This window comes from Platalea leucorodia (genome assembly GCF_965183815.1).
Source record: "Platalea leucorodia genome assembly, chromosome: 4".
NCBI classification, from domain to species: Eukaryota; Metazoa; Chordata; class Aves; order Pelecaniformes; family Threskiornithidae; genus Platalea; species Platalea leucorodia.
In genome coordinates this window covers 4,661,784-4,680,806 of record NC_138826.1, presented here as the reverse complement: position 1 = coordinate 4,680,806, position 19,023 = coordinate 4,661,784, and the positions used below count along the sequence as shown (strand labels likewise).

The following is a 19,023-nucleotide window of genomic DNA, read 5'->3' as shown; positions in this document are numbered from 1 at the left end:
TTTCCTGAGAGAGAAAATAAATAGGGATGGGTGGAGGAAAACAGCGGCCTGCGTCATCCGCTTCCTCAGCGTTGTGCGTTCAGCGGCCGGTTGGTGCGGTGTGTCCTGCAAAAATGGCAGGAATTGGGATTATTCAAGGGATAACTTATAACCGGCGTCAGTAAAGGTCGTGCCTGTGGAAAGAGGTATTGGAAATATTTGTGTTGACCCTCTCCCAAGCTTTACATGCGATATCCACGGAAGTTTGCCACTGCCAGCCTCCAACTTGTGATCTGTCCTGGTCACCGCTGTTCCTTTTACTTCTTTACAAAGCCCCACTTGCTCTGAACCACTTCATACCTGCATTTATGATCACCATTTCCAACCTCCTCCTTGCTCCCCAGTGTGATGTCCTGCATCAGATCTTGGTGCTATGTTTTTTAAAAGACCTGGCAGAAGACCTGGTAGAGCAAACCACAGCAGGGAGACCTAGCCCTCCCCCGTGCACCTATTTTAGCCCTACCAGCACCCTCAGCATCCTCTTCGAAGCAGTTATTTCCGTAATTGTGTATCATCTGAGCTCCTTAGTTAGAGCATCACCATGCAGCCAACTGATTAGAAACAAACAAATTACCACAACACTCCAAATTAAATTTTCAGCACGTGTACATTTGAAAAGCACAAGTGTTCACCCCAGGAAGTGCCTTGAAATTCAGAAAAACAAAGATCTGGGGAATGTTTGCTAGCATTTGCCAAGCTTGCTTTTTTTTGAAGGTAATTTATGCAGGAAGATAACTCCCTATCCCCTCAATCTCTGCATTTTCCTGTATGTTGAGGTATATTGCCTGGAGAAGTGTCGTACCTAAGCCGGTTTATTCTGCTCAGTTAAAACTGCAGCAGTTTAACATAAACGGGAATGATTAAGAGGCAAGCCCACAGACTTCCTTCAGATGTTAGCAAACAATTTGGCTATTAATTTTTACCTGTTTGTGGATGCTTGAATTTAAATGAGTCGCAATTAAACACAATTAGCTGTGTGCGCAGTCCTGGGAGGCAAGAGAAGAGCAGCGGAGGATGCTGGTTTGCTCTGACACGGGTTTGCTTTCCTGAAGCTCTTGCAGGCATGTTGGCCGGGAGGAGATGGCATGGCAAGGTCATCTCTAGAGGCCACTGACTTCTGCAGCAATGTAGAAGGCATCCTTGGCTGCATGGCCTGTGGTTAGGAGTTTCTGTCGATGGTGCCCACCTCTCCGAGCAAAAGCATCTTCCCAAATGATGGCAGCAAAGCAAAGGAAGGCGCTAGCTGCTTCGTGAAGACAAACCTTCTGCCCGGGGTCACACCCAGCAGCTCTCCAAAATCTAGTGTTTTAACCACAAAAGCATCTCTTTCTATTCCAGGGGAGATCTGGGTGTGACATGAGATATAAGGTCCAGGTACGGGGTTCCCTGAAATTCTGGGACCTGCTCCAATGCCAGGTGTGTTTAGTGGCTTTGGTGCAGGTTTGTCTCTCATCGTAACGTCAGGAAACGTGCTCTGCAGCCATCCATCAACCGCCCATCAGTGTGCTGTCAGTCACTGTGATTTATTTGGGTTTTCAGTGCCAAACTGATTAAACTGCATGTTTCACAAAAAAAAAGAGAGTTTCACTCGTGGCACCAAGTAAAATAATTGCATCTGTCCAGAGAAACTAGCAAAGGTTATAGTGTCTGTTTACATTCCTCATAAAGAAAATCTTGTTAAACTCTGTCTCATGTATTTTACAGCCGTGGTAAGAGCCCCTGAAGAACATGCTGTCAGGAGAAACGGTTTCAAGCTTTTTTATCTCATTTTATGCAGCAGGAGGATATGCTGTTTAATCAGGGAGTTAGCGGGAAGTCTGTGTGGTGACAGAGAGATCCCGTGTACAAACAGAGGGAGAGTTTGTGGGATGGGGTTTGCTCTCTCACGGAACGCTGTGCTGCTGGAAGGGTCAGCGATTGTGGGACACGCAGCGTTACGGATCAGGTTTGCCAAATGACTGCAGCGCTGTGCGCTGGAATGTGAGATCATTTGTCTTTTTCAAATTAACTTCTGTGCCTTCCTTTGGTGCTGTGTGGTGTTTTTCCTACCTACCCCTATTTTTAAAGAACTCTGCAAAAGCTAATCTTAACCTGTGATACTAGTCATGTGTTGATCAATCCCCATCTGCTCCTGTTCTCCAAAGTCAAGTTTTGGCAGGTCTCAGGTTGAGCGAGATTCTAGAGCTGTTTCCATCCCTGTGGCCATGACTATCTGTGTCAGCTACCTCCACTTAGACTTTTATCTGCTAAATATTTTGTCCACACAGTAAGCCAGCTGTTTCCTTTTTGTTCTCCATATGTTTTGCTGGAAACGAGCGCAAGTGAGGGGCTGAGAAACTCATTCCAAGTGGTACGTGAAGTTTCCTAGGACAGCACGACGTGAGGGTTTGGTGCTCAGACTGGACACATTCCCTCATTGCTCCCGGTGGGGTGCTTGGCTCCCAGCTCAGCAGGACACCTCCGGGACCCAGCTGCCTGTTTTCCTTTGCAGATGTTCTGCAGCTCCAATGCCCTTTGCAGAAATGGTCCTGCCAGGAGAGCGCCGTTTGGAGCCGGCTGCCAGCAGCGTCCGATGCCCACCCCGACCCACAGACTAAACCCAGAATCCCAACTGATATGGGAAAGAAAAGGGTTAACTCAAAGTCAGTGTTTTTAGAGGCATCCTTTCATGCTGTCCCTGGCAATGCTCTCTTCTGCCTGTATTTGCTTCATTCACTTTAAAGACTTTTAGTAGTTCCTGCAAAGGACTGTGCAAACCAGCGCAGAACCCTTCATCCATCACAGACACTCAACTGCATCTGGGTGAACCACTGAGAACATTACATAGCAGGTGGGGGCAATTGGACACCCTTCCTCATAGCTGAGTGTAGGTAGGGAATTTAGCTTGCCAGAAGAGACCTATCCAAGTGGAAATCTGACCCAGACAGTACGTGAACCTTCGTATTCTTGCAGAAGCTGATTTTTCACTGCCCCTTATGATCTAGGATTTGGTTTTATGCTTCACCAGGAGGAATCCATCACTTTCTGCTAGTCAGTAGCCCTGATACCGTGCTGGAGCTTCTCTTACCAAGTGACCGAGTGAAGAGTTAAAATCGCAGAGCCAGTTTTCTGCAGCGCCCTGCTGCTTCCTTGATGTCTCAGACTGAAGCATTGATCTGAACTAACCAGTTTAGTATGGGCGGAGGATCTGGCTCAGAGGCTGTAGATAGCTGCTCAGCTTCTGCAGCACTGACAGTGATAAATAGTCCCTGGGAGAGGAGGATGTTTAGTCATCTCCTGAGGATGATTTGATGGACGTAACTACCGAGTCTCAAGACCTCTGTCCATGTTGGATCATGCTAAAGATACTTCATATCTTTGATATGTTGTAACGTACAGATCATTTTGGACGGCTTTTTCTTTTGAAGAACATATTCTCCTAGCATTGCCCTGTGCACGGAGAGGCAGGCACAGATTATGTCTCCCTGAGCCCTCACAACGCAGTAGGGACCGAGAAGGACCACCCCGGATTTCAGAGGGTCCCTGTGCTAAGCCACTTCTTTCCCTGACTGCTTCATACACCAGCAAGGTGGCCACGAAGAGATGATGTAGAAATGAAATGTCACATTTCACAGCTGTCATGGCCAACTTGGGCTGGAAAATGTTCCTGATGTATGCATCCAGGCTGTGATGCTCAGCCACTCCAAGGAGTCCTGCTTTACTGAAGAGGGTGTTTCCCAAGGCTGTAGCTGATTTTTCACAAGTGAGTTTGTGCACTGGCCAAGGCTGCTGACAGCTCAATATTCAGCTACAGAATATAATTTTCTGTCATTTTGATTTATGTTCTTCTGTGCAACCAGAGTCCCACGTAAAAAAAAAAAAAATTGGAAGGAGTTTATCTTAAAGTTAGCTCAGTGCAAGTTTATTCTTCAGCTGACCTAGCAAATTAAAGATATTTTTAGACTTTTTCATTTATTTATTTCTGGAATATGAAACAGAAAAAAGTAACCTCAGCTGTCAGTTTTGTGACCCACAGTTGTGATGTCTGCCACAGTGCAATGCCAAAAGAGTCATTGGCATCGACAGAGAAGCGAAGCAAGATCTGCTCTTGGCTGAAGTTTCCACCGGCACCCAGTGGCCCTGTGCAGGGAGGCTTTGATGCACCAAAGCAACACCCAGGACGTCAGGGCCAAGCTCCAGAGCACAGTGCTCCACTGAAGGGTATCTTAAAACTCTCAGTAACTGAGGGTTTCTCCTGGGAAAGAGCCCGAATCCCCTGGGGGAGGTGCTGGCGTAGAGCTACGGTCTCCGCTCCCTTTGGATGGCAGAAGAAGGGCTCATCCTCCAGCCCCTTGGGTTTGCCCGCAGGCTTTATGGCAGAGCTCTCTTCTGCCTCGCTTCTGGCACCCAGACTTGGGCTCCTGAATTGTTTTGCTGCATTTGGAGCATTGCTTCTTGGCATTAGCGTTGGGGGATGATTACTTGCAGTTTCCTTCTGACAGATGCTTAAAAGAGCAATGCTGAGCTGGGGCGGCGGGGGGAAAGCAGCGCTGGGCTGTTGGTGTGCAGTTGTGTGAGTTACGGAGCGTTCTGCGAGACAAAGGACGAGGCCACATGAAACAGGGCGGCACTGACAGGAATCAAAGCTCCTAGCACAGCCCTAGGAAAAGGCAAGAGAGCAGGGAAGTGTGTTTTATCCCAGCCCTCTGCTTTCCTACAGAATTCAGACAACTTTATTTACTGCATTTCCCCCACTTAGCAGCGATGAGCATAGAGGTAATCTAAGACATATGACATGTCTCTCGAATTATAACTCCAAAATGTGCCATGGGCTGAAACGAAGTACGCTTTCCAGCCCAGGGGTAGGGATGGCCGGCGTGGGGACGGCGCGGTGCCACGGGGCTGGTCCCCACCACGGGAGGGAAGCGGGGTCCCGGCAGGGGAGGCACCTGCTGAACCGCTGGGCTCTGCTGCATCCCGTCTGCTGTAATGGGAGATATCTCCTGCGTAAGCCTGCGGGTTCCTCTCATTTTCTTCTGGATAACGCCAGTAAATTATTAGTAAAATGATTGAAACCCTTCTGTTGTGAGCGAGGCCGTCTGTCTGCAGCATGAGTAGCAGAAGGGTATTTTAGGGTTCCCAGCTGTAACCCTGGAGGGTATCAGACTGCAAAGCAGAAGAGAAATAATTGGGCTTGGGTGAATAACAGGGGTGCAGCAGACAGAAATGAAGCCCAGGTCCAGCCCGGCGGTCCCGCGGGGCGGGGGTGGTTGGGCAGCACGTCAGGGTGAACTTGCAGCTCCCCTGGAGCTAAGGTGGGTTTTAACATTAACCTCGCTGGAGCCAGGAGCTGGCGGCTGGCCGGTCTGTGTGTTCTCATCACACGTTATTTGGACGAATGGGTAAAAACACCTTATTTCCTAATTTGCTTTACTGCAGTATGTATATACACATACACGTATATATACACCCACCTCTTCCGCAGCACACATCGAGCGTATGCAGGGCATTTCCTTGATGACTGGCATTTAGCTGCTGAGTTACAGGTGGATTTCTGTATAGTCAGCACAGATATCTACTACAAAATCCTTTTAATAGATCAAAGAGTGCTGTGTAATTGAAAATTTCTTGCAGAAGCGTTCGTTTCAAGCAGTTCTTAACATTTTCTCCTAACGTGCAAGATAGATAGGAAAGAGATGTTTTTCAGAGTGTAAAATGGAAAGAAATTTTGATCGTTACTTTTTTTAGATCTCCACTCAAATTAAGGATTATTGACAAGAAATTAGTATTTTACCATGCTCCCCAAAGGGATTTCTGCATTCATAAAAGCCTCTTGGTTAAATCAGGGGGTGAGCAATAATCACCTCCTAAGGGATGAACACATACTGGATTTTTACTTGCTTTATATTTGAAGGTTTTTCTCCATTGTATATTATAGCTTGCTTTACCTTCAGCAACCTAAATTCTTCTTCAGTTGAGGAAAACGTAAAAACCATCGTAATTACTGTTCTTATTGTACCCTAGCCCTGTAACAAGCTAGAACTTGGATAATTAAATAAAGACCCATGGAATAACCTTCCACCTTTTAAAAAAGCTGCTTTTATGACAGCCAGCACCGATGTAGAGTCCATTTCACAGAGCCATCGTCCTTGTGCCAGACATGGCTTTGCAGGTGACACAAGGAAAGCTGAATATCGGTGTCTTTTATTTTTCCTACTTGCATACAGTAACTTTGCATCAAGTAAAATGTCGAGCAGCATGGGCTCCCGAAAGCGGCCATGGCTTTGCAAGGAGCTCGTGTACTCGGACGTGAAGAGCGCGGCTGACAGATGAACAGAAAGGAAATAGCCCTGGGGAGCTTCAGTGCTGGAACTGAAGAAATATTTTGGTACTTGTACAGACAAATGCTCACCAAATTCAGCACATCATAAATAATAATAATAAATAATAATCTCTCTGCCTCTTATGCATCCATTGGGAAGTGCATCTTCCCTGCTGAGAAAATGGCCTGTGCTAAATAAAGGTTTGCCCTTTACAAGGAGCGAGAGAGATGGGAGGTGGACATTAGGGCTCTCATCTCTTTCCCAGAGGAAAGGCATTAAGCATATAAAATGCATATGTTTTCTCTTCAGCAGCTGTTGGGTTTCTCAGCCCAAGAGCCATAACGGGACCACAAGGTCTGGAAAATTCCTGCCTCCCACATCTGCCCCCCTCCCCACCAGCAATGCTGCTGAATCAGTAAAACAGGATTGTGCATCTGCGCCTCGTTAGGCCAGTAGCTCTAATTAACTCATTGCCAAAAAACGGCTTCAAGCTGCTCTGCTTTGGGGTGGTGACTCACGGTGGAGGGTGTCTGCCCCTTTTCATGGTAGCATTTGAAACCAGCCCTGTTAGATTTACAAGACGGTGGTCCTGCAAAATTAAACCCTGGCAGAGCCTTCCCATTCACTGAAGCTATGTACAGACCTTTCCTGTCTCCAGGTTGGAAGTGAGTTCTTTTCTTTACCTATTTCTAAGGAAAAACCATGGGAGAATAATTATTTGCACAGTTTCGTAGGATCCTAGGCTTGCAGCGAAGTGTCCTCCCAGTGATCCCTGTGTCATACTGCTACTGCCTGAATGAAGAAGTGCCATGTAAACCGCAGTGCATTAATTTGGATTCGTTAGTTAACGATGTAGCTTGTCTTCCGCACAAGGCTTTGTGAAGTTTTGCCCAGCTCAGTTGCACAAAGGCATGGGACCTCCCGTAGCATGCAGGAAAGACCTGGGGATGGGGGAGGTGGGGAGAGAAGGGGGAAAAGGGGAAAAAAAACAGAAGAGGGAGAAATGTGAAACCCAGGCTCACCTGAGGGTGCTGCATCTGGGGCCACCTCGGAGCTACCCTGGGCTCCGTGGGCGCAGCAGCAGCAGGACGGCCGGGGAGGTGGGACCTGGCTGGGAGCCCGTCCTTGCTCAGCCAGGCCCTTCTGTCTCCTTTGCAGGCCTTGCGATGAAAACCACCCCGACGTGAAGCCCGACGCGTACGTGAATAACCTCGCCGAAGCAGTTGACATTATCCTCCAGCAGCTGTAGAACCAACAGCGCCGTGGGCGACTGGAAGGGACGAGGAGGAGGCCTCGCATGCAGCCCCTCCACGAGGTCGCTTCATCCCCTCCCACCCCCATCTGACGTTAACAGCCCCAGCCCCAGCCTTGCCCGGGGTGGTGAACGCCCGCGTTCCTGAATGTTTCGTGTAACGGCACTAAAATGATTTACTGACCTCCTCGGGGAACACTGAGCTTGCTGTCCTCTGGCATGTCTTGAACGTCTTCCCCTTTGTGCCGTGCCCCTGCCAGCGCAGGTGAAATCAGCTCTCCCAAAAGCACCAGGCTCTTCCCCGGCTGGGGCTGAGCCTTCTCTGCCCAAGGGCAGCCCTGAGGGTGGTGAGGGGCCTCTGCCTCCCACCAGGGACCCAGCCCGGAGGTGCCCAGGTGGGAAACGGGGGACCCGGCACCCTTCATGGACAGGCTTTGCTGTTTAACTCACCCTTTCTGTGCCTTTTGGGGTGCCTGAGATGGGATGGGGGATGTCCCTGAGGGGTGATGGAGGCCACCAAGCCCTGGGCTGGGGTGCGCCGGCCCAGCCCCGCTCTGCGGGGTCCCGTGCGTGCCTCTCGCTGCGGGCGGCACGAGCACCCTGGGGAGGGGGATGGCCCCTGCGCCCTTGGCAAGCCGGTAACCGCGCTTCTGCCACGTTTAGCCCCTGTCCGGCACCGCCCTGGGTTAGGGCTCGGGAATCCGGTAACGCTGTGACACATCAAGGAATAACCACACCGTCCTGTCGGGAATAAACCTCATCCTGCGGATCTGGCCCGTTTGTCGTCGTGTTCAGTCACCTCGGCGCTGGCAGGGATGCTTAGAGGATCTGAAATGCTTTTCCCTGGCTGGAATAAGCTGGCGAGGGGCTTTTCCTTCCCTCCGGGGGGTGTCTTGTAGGCAGACCTGTGGGGGGGATGTGGGTTTCCTACCCCTTCCCGTTAAAATCCCGGCCATGCAGCCGGGGGCTCGCCCGCGCCTGGGCACCGTCAGCGTGGAGCCCTGCACGGCATCTCACCCGCCGGTGCTGGCACTCCTGGCTTTAAGTTTCCAGTCCCAGCTGGGAACCAGTCTCTGTAAAGCCCCAGCTCCATCAGTCCTCCTGCCACGAGTATAAATTCCGCTTTATAAATATTATGTGGAAATGTTCAGCCAATTGTTTCCTTCTCAGTAGTCATGGCTAAACTTCCCTCCAGTTCTGGATACCAGAAGCACACAGGCATGCACCACTCCCTGATGCTGTAGGTACCTGACCGGGACGAACCCACTCTACTCCTTGAACACCCCCGGGACCGATCCTGTGCCAGCGCCGCGGGCCTGCCGAGCACCCGCCGCATCGGTTTAGCCCCAGCTGAGCCCCATCCTGCTGCCGGGCAGCACTCGGCACAGGCAGGGCTGCCAAGTGATGCTCCATGGAGCAAGGACAGGCATGAGATTTCCTTTTTTCTAATCAGAATTAAGCGTTGCTAAAGGGAGCTGCTCCCCGCCGCTGGGCGTTGCAGTGCCCCGCAGAGTTTAGTTTCTCTCACCCGACAGTTTGACAGCGCAGCTTTTGCAGCACGCCTGGTAACGCCTGCCTACGCTGCACGGGGCAAGAGCGCGGCGGGGAGAGGGGCTCAAACCGGGGAGCAGAATTAGAGACGGGGGGTTGCTCCATCACATCCTCGGCCCCAGGGGCAGCAGGCAGTGCCCACCTTCACCGGCGCTCGCCAGCTTTGCAAGGGTCGCCCTTTAGTAGGCCAAAGTCCCCTTTTAACCAGCCTGTCGGCAGTTCTGCGCCCCCTTGGGCTTTAGGCCAGGCTTTGTTCTTTAGACTGGAGTGGAATGAGGCCGTTTGGGCTTTAACCTGCTTCAGACCTCCCGTGGCACCACGGAAAGGTACGCAATTATGCATGCGGTACATATGTTTATATATACATGTGCTCGGGCAGCGTGCTCTGGCCGCTGTCTGCATTCAGCTACCGCTTTCTACGTTTGCAAGCGGGAGGTAAACAATAATTCCGGCTGTTTCCAGCAGCCCCAACAGCTGAAGATGACCTCGGTCCCTGAAGGACACCGAAGTGATGCTCCGTGTTCCTGGAGCAGCCTGCGAGTGTTGGAAACCCTTGGTTTTCAGAGCTACCAGCTGGCCGCTGAGCTGCACAGCACCCCTTGGGGACAGCGGGCTAGGAATTCAATGACAGTAAAATAAACCACATCTGGGAAAGTGACCTTAGTGCCATTTTTTGGTCTGTTTTTGTATCTTTTTAGCCTCTGGGTAGCGGTTCAGCCAAAGTGTACAGCGCCGTGTGCGTCCGCGCACAGGCAGAGGATGCCGCAAACCCTGGTCGAACGTTAGGGCTGTGACGGCTGACTGAGAATTTTTTTTATCCTATAATTCTTCCTTTTTGTTCTATTACACTAAGCCTATCGCTTCAATCTGATTAAGTTTCGGCAGATAAACATCCTGCCATCTGTCGTGAAACTTTTTAAACTGTTTGCTCGGTCAAGGAAACGCCGCCGTTTTCCTTTCTGCTTTGCAAAGGCCGCAGGGAGATGACAGTGCCCCGTTTCCCCAAGAATTTATTTAACGCCCCGTGGGCTCTTGCCTTGCTTGGGTTTAGATTTTATTTTAAGGGGTGGGATATTGCCTCTGTCCTTAAAGCACAAGGTGCTCCTTAGCACTGAAATGTTGGTTTGCATTTCGCTGTTGCCTCTTTGGCTGTGTTAATGCTAAATAACAGCCAGCGTCAGGCTGGGGGGCCATGGGAGACGTCCCCCCGCCGCGGGGGGGTGCATCATAGAATCATGGAATCGTTAAGGTTGGAAAAGACCCTTAAGGTCATCGAGTCCAACCGTTAACCTATCACTGCCAAGGCCACCACTAAACCATGTCCTCGAGCACCACATCTCCCCGGCTTTTAAATACCTCCAGGGATGGGGACTCAGCCCCTGCCCTGGGCAGCCTGGGCCTGACAGCCCTTTCAGTGAAGAAGTTTTTCCTAGTATCCAACCTAAGCCTCCCCTAAACCTTGAACCTGCACCTGAGCAGCCAAAAATGCCCAGTTTTCTGCTGCAACCCACGGCTGGGGCACCCCTGCTGTTTCTGACATGGATGTCAGGACTGTTCGATGGAGGTCCCCAGCCTTCCCAACCCACACCCAGTTTTTGGGCCCCGAGGAGGTGCAGCCAGCCCCGCCTCGGGGAGAGAAGAGGCACGTGGGGCTCCTGCACCCGCCCCCCAGCTCTGCCCCATCAAACCCCAACCGCTGCCATGACCCGGCCGTTCCGTCCCCGCGGAGCAGCCGTGTCCCCAGCATCCCCGACCCCGGGGACGGCACAGAGAGGCAAGACACCGGCCGGGGTTCTTCAACCAGGAAGCTTTATTTACACAGTAAAAGTAACAAGCAATTTCCTGAGACTGAGCTGCTCTAGTGCAATCAAGTCATGGAGGGGTAGGAGCGGGCGGCCTCCTCGCCCGCCCGGGGAGAGGGCAGCCAGCACCGGGGCACCCGGGCAGCCCCTCCCCGGGGACACGCGCGTCCCGCTGCGCTTGTGCCATTGCCAGCGAGACTTGGCTACTACAGGTCATAGCTTCGGAAGGCTTTTTTTTCTTTTCTTCTTCTTTTTTGTTGTTGTTTTTTTTTTTTTGGCCATCCTCTTCTTTTGAGTTCTTGAACATCAAACCCATCGACACTGTGAAGCACTGCTACAATCCTAGAACACCCTACGTAAGTCTGTTTTAGCCTGTTCAGCCAGGAGCTTTTCAACAATGCACTTGAAACACAACTTTATTGGCCAAATAGGCTACGCTATAACATGGAAAAATTACAATCATCTATTTTACAAATACTTCCTTCTGTCTTTTTTTTAACGTCATCTTTCATAGAACAGGCTCGAAGAGCTGCATCTGCAAACTCCCCATGTGCGTGCCAAGACTTTTCCTATTACAATCCTTTTTTCAGGCCTCGCCCTGACGAACCCCGACCCGAAGCGGCCGCTGGCCAGGCTGGGTCCCACCTTGGACAAGCCACCAAGCCTCTTCACAATGCTGAGCCTGTTTTAGCTACCTAGCAAGGAATAACATCCATTTTCTGCATATTACTTTAATATCACATTCTGGCAGGCGGCAGGACTCTGCCGGGGGGGGTTCCCAAAGCATCTGTGTAATGGGTGAAGTCCTTTAGAAAGGAAGAGCAGCCCCCGGGGGACGCCCCGCTCTCCCGTAGGGTTGGTATCATCTCCTGACCTCCCCCGTCCCGGGGAGCAACGCCACTTCTGACTTTACAATCAACAGGATGTCCCCTGAATCTGAGGCACATACTATATTATATTTAATATTTTTAATTACTTTATTTATATATATATTTATATATATATAAATCCACAAATGTTTTACCTCTACAGAGAGAGAGAAAAAAAAAAAAAATTTAAAAAGTAAGGCTTTCTTAAACTGAGAATAAGTACATGAAATCATACAAACCCAACAACGAAATACCCAACCGAACACCACCGTGGCCTCAAAACCGTCGCTAACTGTAGTCTGTGCCTACGCTAACGTGCCCAGTGTAAGGCCATGACTCATTGGAGAAGCGTCTTTAGTAAGGCAAACGGGTTGTGCTGTATGTAAACTGAATGCTACGGCTACGTCGAGTACAGCTGGGTAGTGGTCCGTTGGTCACCTGCCTACCGGGGGGTTGGCACAGCACCGGTAGCAGCCCTTGGAAAGAAAACAGAAGCCCTTAGGAATTCCAGCCCCGGTGACGCACAGGCGAGAGCCCACCCGGAGCTCTGCGGCAGCAGCCAGACATGGATTTGGGTGAATTTGCCCTTTTTCGGTCATTCAGGAGTCAGCAGCTGAGGAGGTGCCCGTGGCCGGCGGGAGCTGCGTGCCCCGAGAGCGGGGACGCGTCAGCGGCGGGGGGTACGGAGCATCGGGAAGACTCAAAGCCGAGATCCGTGCGGCGGCTGCGCCGCGGCGGGGGCACGGACCGGAGGGGCGGCCGCAGCCCGGGGAAGCGCTGGCGTGGCTGGACCCTCCCAAAACGTCTGAGACGGGCAGCGCCGTCCACTACAGGAGGGCTAAAAATGAAGCCAGGGTGTATTTTCTTTTAAACGATGCATCAAGCGACACTTTAGAAGAGCTGGAAGGTTCTCTAAAATGAAAAGACATCCCTGTCATCCCCTCCCCAAGTATTTGGGGCTGACCACTGCCGCCAGCAAAGCCTCTGCGGTGCCAGGACAGGGATAAAGCTATATAACAGCTGATGGGTTCCGCTGTGATGGGAGACGCCTCACGCATCCCCAACCACCGCAGAAAAAAGTGCACTAACATAACCAGAAATGATGAATAAAACCTGTACCAGCGGCTCTCAGCCCTTTCCGAGTTACGGACTCCTAAAGCTTTGCCAACAGCGGTGCCGAAGCCCGTTAAAAACGTCATGTCTTCCACGGCGGTTGGCATCAATGACTTCTTTTCCTTTCGTGCTTTTGCAGAGCTCGGGAAGTAAACCCTGAGCTTGAGGGAACCTGCAGAAGATGCTGGAAGCCTCTCGTACAGCTTTCCTAGAGCTTTAAACACACAAACAAAAAAAAAAAGAGGGAGGAAAAAAAAAAAATGTGTCCTTCTAAACCTGTTAGCAAGTGGACTGCTTGTTTTTACCAAAGAGAATTCATATCGTACAAACGTCACGGTCACCACTTTTATCTGTGCTTAACAAAGGCACAGGGAGAGGAAAAGCTTTCAGTGCTGCTACCTGGATTTTCAGCCTTTCGCCAGCTGATTTTTGTCAAGTAACCCCGCGGCGTGCCTTGGGCGTGCAGCCCCTTCACAGTAAGACAGAGCGAAAAAAAAGAGGGTGGCAGCCGTGCCTCGGGTAGCAAAGGGGCACAGCCGCTGGGAAATGGGTAAATGGCCCGGCCCCGCTCAAAACTGGGTGCTGGGAACCCGAGCGAGGGTGGCACCAAGACTGTTTGGGGCGTTTTCCCGATGGGTTTGAGAGAGGGGACTGGAAAGGGAAAAAAATAGGGAAGAAAGGCATTTGAGCATCCTCGGGCAGCGCCTGCCGAGCGCTGCTGCGGATGCCGCCCCGCGTTGGAGCTGCGCGGGCTGGGGGTCCCTTTAATTCCTCATCAGGAAAAGGAAAATTTAAAAAAAAAAAAAAAAAAAAGGAGTAAAACCCCAGCTCTTACCATTATTAAATTTAAGCAGAACACTTCACTTGTGATTTCCTTCTCACGGCACTGCCGGGGAGCGAGGGGGGTGCTGGGGCCGCCCGGGACGCGGCACCGAAGAGGAGCCACAGCCGCCCCCGCAGCCGCCAGCCAGCGCTCGGTTTGCAAATCTCACTATTCTGGTTTTCCCCCACTTTTTCCAGTCCCATGGGCGGTGGTTTCTCCTCGAGCATCTCCTAATAAACAAGTGCAGGTGGGACCCAGGGGAGCGTGGCTGGCCCCAGCAGCTCCAGCCCGATGTTGGCAAAAGCCGTTTACTCACTAAATGTGAGTTTTTGGCGATCCCTGCGCCTGGTTTCCCCAGTCGGCCAGGCAGTTTCCTCCGACGAGCTGATCTCTGGCTACAGTAGTTACAAAGAATTTCAAGATTTACACACGCACGCACACAAATTGCTCTAAATACCTGATGAAATTTTGGCAAAGCTGCTTCGGCCCCTCCAGCTGGCAGGAGGGGAGCAGTGGCAGGAGCCCGCCACCGCCGCGCTGGCAGCGGGGAGCCCTCCACGGCTCTGCTGGCAGCCCCCCGACCCCGGGCGAGAGGACCCACTCCCTCCTCAGTTGTTTTCTATCTGCTCGATATCTATCTCGCCGTCCAGCTGGAAGAGGCTCTCGGTGCCCGTCCCACCGCTCCGCCACGCCACCCCGTCCTCCTCCTTCCCGCCACCCTCCTCCTCCTCCTCGCAGGAGAGGTCGTCCCTGCTGGCCCGGCGCTCGTCGGCCCGCGAGTGCGGCGGCTCCGGCACCGGGGTGCAGGCGGGGGTCCTGCCCGGCATCACCTCCGGGGAGCGGGGGGCCGTGGTCCATGGCTGGGGGCCGGGGAGCCGCTGGGAGCCGTCCTCGGCCGCGGCGCTAAGGCAGGTAAGGCTGTTGAAAGTCTGGCGGTTCTGCAAAGGCAAGGGGAAAGAGGCAGCTGAGACAAGTGTGGGGACAGGGAGCGAGGGAATCCTGAAGCCGGGCTGGGCTAGAAGTTACACCAGGTGAGCCGAGAGTCCCCCAAACCCACGAGCCCCCCATCCCAGCAGAAAGCAAGGAGATCAGCTGAAACACTCGGCTCGCAGCCGCCTGGTCCCCGGGAGCCGGGCAGCCGCTGCAAGCCCCCGCCTCCCCATCCACGGCAGCTCCTGCGCCTCTCCCATCCCTGCGACGGGCGATGGCACCAAAACCACCCCCACCCCGGGCCGGATCAGCCCCGTCACCACCTCCACCCCGCGCACCTCCCGGTCGCAACGTGTAAGGCAGTACGGAGCTGTTCTGCCAAAACTAAATGAACGTTTCCAACAACTCCACTTATTAACTAGCTAAGAAAAACTTCATCCCCTTCTTTAAGCAGCTGGAGCTCGTGTGCTGCTAACCCTTCCGCTGTGATGGCTCGTGGCTGTCCTCCCTTATTAAAGCCCACGCGAGGTCTGTCCCTTGTCTCTCTGAGGAAGAGGCTCCATGGTTGGTTGCCTTGGCCAGAAACTTAATGCAGTTTATGTGCTGTCATGTCTTCAGAACAGTTTTGAACTCCAGCAATGACGAGGAGCTCGCAGGCATTCAAAACCCTTCAGAGCAGAGCAGACACAACCTCTCGGAGCTGCTCTCTGACCACAAACGTGCTTACCTGACAGGGCATGCCTTTTACCCGAGTTGTTTTTTAAAGGAGCAAACTAAATCCTAATTAGCGAATACCAATGGAAATAACGTGGCCGTCCCGCTGGCTGCGGGGCAGAGCGCGTGCCCTGAGCAGGAGAAGACCGTGGAGCATCTCAGCAGCTTGTGCAAGCCTCGCGCAAGAGCCTGAATGTGCATCCACTGAGTACCGGGGGAAGGCAGCCCCCTGGCTAGCTGAAGACAAGCTATGGCCCCCAAATCCTCAGAAACCACACCAATAAATAGGTACGAGCACACGAGCATCAGCTCTCCCCTCCTCCTTTCGCCTTTCCCGACGTGGGATTTAGGTGCAGGATGAAACCTGAAGTGTACGTGCAATGAAGCAGGGCTCCGGGTTAGGAGACCCCTCGCTTTTAAAGATCCCTGTCTTGGGGGAGGCTTTTTTTAGTGTCAACTGAAACCTCCGTGATGAGAAGACCGCAGCATGGGTACACGGCTTGTATTTTGTCTATAGGCTGTAGGAAATGGGCACAAAAACTACTCTAAAGGAGGAAAAGGACACTCCATGGTAAGTTATGGGTGGCTCATGTCTTGGTGGAGATATGGATCAGATGGGATTCCCCGGAGGCTTCACCAGCGCCTGGCATCGGTCAGTATTCTCTTGAACAAGCTGCCTGGTGGGGTTAAATCTGCTAAGACAGACGCCGGCAGCTCTTTGAGAGTCCAGAGCAGCAAGAAGTTGGTAAGTCCAGCCGAGGTGACCTCCGAGGAACAGCTTAGGAAAAGTGGGGTTTGGGCTGGAGACAGCAAGCGGCGGGTGTAGGCGGGTGTATTGTGTTTCCAGCCATAAAGATCCTGGAGCACTGCTAAAGATTTCCAAAAGCTATAAACTCTCATCACCGGAACCCGTTAATATAGGTTAGACCAAATGTCGTTAAGCTAACATGGATGTTGGGTTGCCTGGGGACAGCAGGGGGGTGGAGGAGGAGAGCTCTTTGGGCCTCTTGCACTCGTTTATCTGGGGGAAGGCCAGCACCACGCTGTTTCCATCACACCTTCTCGCCAAGAGCCTGGCCCCGACTGAAGCCGGAGCAACCAGGAGAGTGTCGGTACCCGTCAGACTCCGCCGTCGCACGGTTCGTGACCAAACACGCAGCCTGAAGACGCAGCCTTGCTCCAAACATCCCCACCGATGTGCCTGGGGAATTCATGCACATTTGCTTCAGGTTTTTTTTTCATTCAAATCCAGGTAAACTGGGAGTAACTCCACCAAAATAACTTAACCCAGGCTCTGAACAAAGCAAAAGCATCCCTTTACGTATCCCCTGAGGGATGCAGGTCAAAGCCCCAGCTGCTTCACACTCCAGTCACTTCTGAAGAAATCCAAGGTACTTGTGCTGAATTCGTACCCACTGGCCACACGTTGCTGAGAGGCTTTGGGCACCGCGCTGAACGATGCACCACGGTAAAATGGGTTGTTGCAGGAGATGACGCAGAGGCTGTCGTATCTGAAAGGAGAAGTTCCTGCTGCCCAAGGAGGAGTTGGCCACTGCCCAAGGAGGAGTTGGCCACTGCCCGAGCTGGGGGGGCTACATTTCACACGGCCTTCAGTCTCTGAAACCTTCCAAAAACCCACAAGCCCCAAGCCCATGTGAAAAACCAGGCGTTTGTCCTCTAAAAACCCAACTGCACCCAGTCCCCACGTCATCCTTCTCCTATTTTTTAAACACAAGCCGTGCCTCTCCCTGTGGTCTGTCTTCTAGGTGCCGAATGAGTAACAGCTTCAAGCAGAGATCTGCACATTGTGGTTAATGGACAACTTGTAATTACCACTGCACTTGGAGGAGGCCTGAGGACATAGGAGAAATATTTTCTAAGTACTTACAAAAATTTGCAAGCATATTTCCAAAAGTGATTTAGGTACTTGAAAGCCTAAGTCTCCTGAAAGTCAACAGCCCTCTCAGAAGTGCAAATCCTTTCTACAAACAAAACTCTGGCACTTCTGAGAACATTAATTTTTCTTCTGCTGCTAATCGAGCTCATCTCCTGGCTCCAGCGCTTCCCTGGGCTCGGTACCCAGGCGCAGGCGTGCCGGGCTGCTGCGGGTGGGCTAGAGCACCCTGCGAGGATGGGAGATGCTCTACCACGCTTCAGAGAAGGAGATGGGCGATGCCTATAAAGATGAATGAAGGAGGATGCAACCTGGAGAGCAACTAAACAGGTCCGCAGCACACTCTTCCCATCCAAACGAAAAGTGTTTCCAAGCTTGGACACGTCTCAGAGAACAGCCATGAATGTACTTGACTTTCAGGGAAATTTTGCATTTTATTGGACTTCGGCAAGATAATCAAGCCAAGAGCCTTATTTTCCCTGCTCAAATCCACACGTGCTGCAACCCAACATTTTCCATGTACAGCCTTGAGTCGTCACCTTCCCTGTAAGGGGATGGAAAAACCCTTCCGACGGTCCCACAGCTTCCAGCGCAGCAGCGGCTGCTGGTGGAGGAAGGCCACGTGCGGGTGCCGGGCGCAGGCACTCCCTCTGACGCAGGTTTGCCAGCTCTCGGCGTGGAAAGCAAGTTTTCACAGGCACTGGCTGCCGCGAAATCCCACGCCTCACCTTCCCGGCATGGGGAACGGTGTTGTAAGGGTGCGGGGAGGGACATTTTGGGGAAGGGTCCCCCCACGATGGTGATAACCGAGCCAGCATCGCCTGCGCTGGCCGCGGAGCTGCTGTGGATCAGCCACGACCATCAATGCAGCGTCTGTTCTCAATCCATCGGGAGGTTTTTTTGCTCATTTTTTATTTATTGGGTGAATTTAGCGCGCGCTGAAATGCTGAGCTGGCAAAACCGGGCAGTCAAGTTCTCTATTGATATCGGCCAAAGAGCAGTTTTGGTGGCACAATGCGGCGCTTGTTCCCCACGGCCAGGCACCCCCGGGCCCCCTCCGAGCCTCCCCACAACCTCGCCCTTCGGCGCCAGACCGAAGGGGCAGCAGGCATCCCAGCTGCTGCTGATCTCAAGGCATCCACAGGAATCCAGACACCCTCCCGGATCTGACGCAGGTGGCTTTTGGGAGATGCTTGTGGCCATCCTGACTTCACCCAGCGAGCATCACTAATGTACCTTCCACCCAAAACACTTCTTGCTCACAACCGCAATAACCCGTTTCTGACCATCTGAGGTGCTGGTTTATCTTCCCCTGCCTCTCCCCGAAGCTGCAGCAATCCAGCACGCTGGGCAATCCCTCAGGGAGACCAAAAAAACGAGACGTTACTAAAGCAAGCACCTGAAAAATCATTTAAAAATACAAATAAGAAACGCTTGGCCACTCGGAACGAGCCACAGGGCTGCCAAGAGCAAAGCCCTTCATGGTGGTGACCAAGCTCAGGCTGCCTCTCCTTCCCGCAGGGCTCTCGTGATGCTCCGCACCATGCGGGGACCCAGGGTAAGAGCCAGGAAGGCTGCGGGAACCGACTCACCCCCCACATCCATCCTTTTCCGCAGGTTTTTCCTCCCCTTGAGTGTGTGTCCCCGCAGGGGACAGGGGCTGGAGGCTGGCAGCCCCGACAGCGAGAGAACTGGAGAAATCCCTCAGCAACATTTCTTCGTGTAACTCTTCCC

At 52.3% G+C, this 19,023-nt stretch overlaps 2 protein-coding genes across 5 annotated transcripts in view; one reads left to right on the top strand and one right to left on the bottom strand.

Annotated features, from left to right (window-relative positions):
* The window catches only part of LHPP (phospholysine phosphohistidine inorganic pyrophosphate phosphatase), a gene marked incomplete at its 5' end in the record, with an annotated part of 89,714 nt that extends 81,388 nt beyond the window's left edge, over positions 1-8,326 (top strand). The window contains one exon of the mRNA XM_082308403.1: positions 7,500-8,326. Coding sequence (XP_082164529.1) covers positions 7,500-7,590 — 91 coding nt within the window. The 3' untranslated portion in view covers positions 7,591-8,326. The remainder of the gene's footprint in view (positions 1-7,499) is intronic.
* A 2,658-nt stretch (positions 8,327-10,984) lies between these two features.
* FAM53B (family with sequence similarity 53 member B) overlaps positions 10,985-19,023 on the bottom strand; it is a 68,515-nt gene continuing 60,476 nt past the window's right edge. For 2 of the 4 annotated variants that reach the window (XM_082311288.1, XM_082311287.1), the window contains exon 5: positions 10,985-14,689. In XM_082311288.1, the coding sequence (XP_082167414.1) occupies positions 14,360-14,689 (330 nt within the window). In that variant the 3' untranslated portion in view covers positions 10,985-14,359. The remainder of the gene's footprint in view (positions 14,690-19,023) is intronic. The other 2 variants (XR_014228126.1, XR_014228127.1) reach the window with 2 other exon arrangements.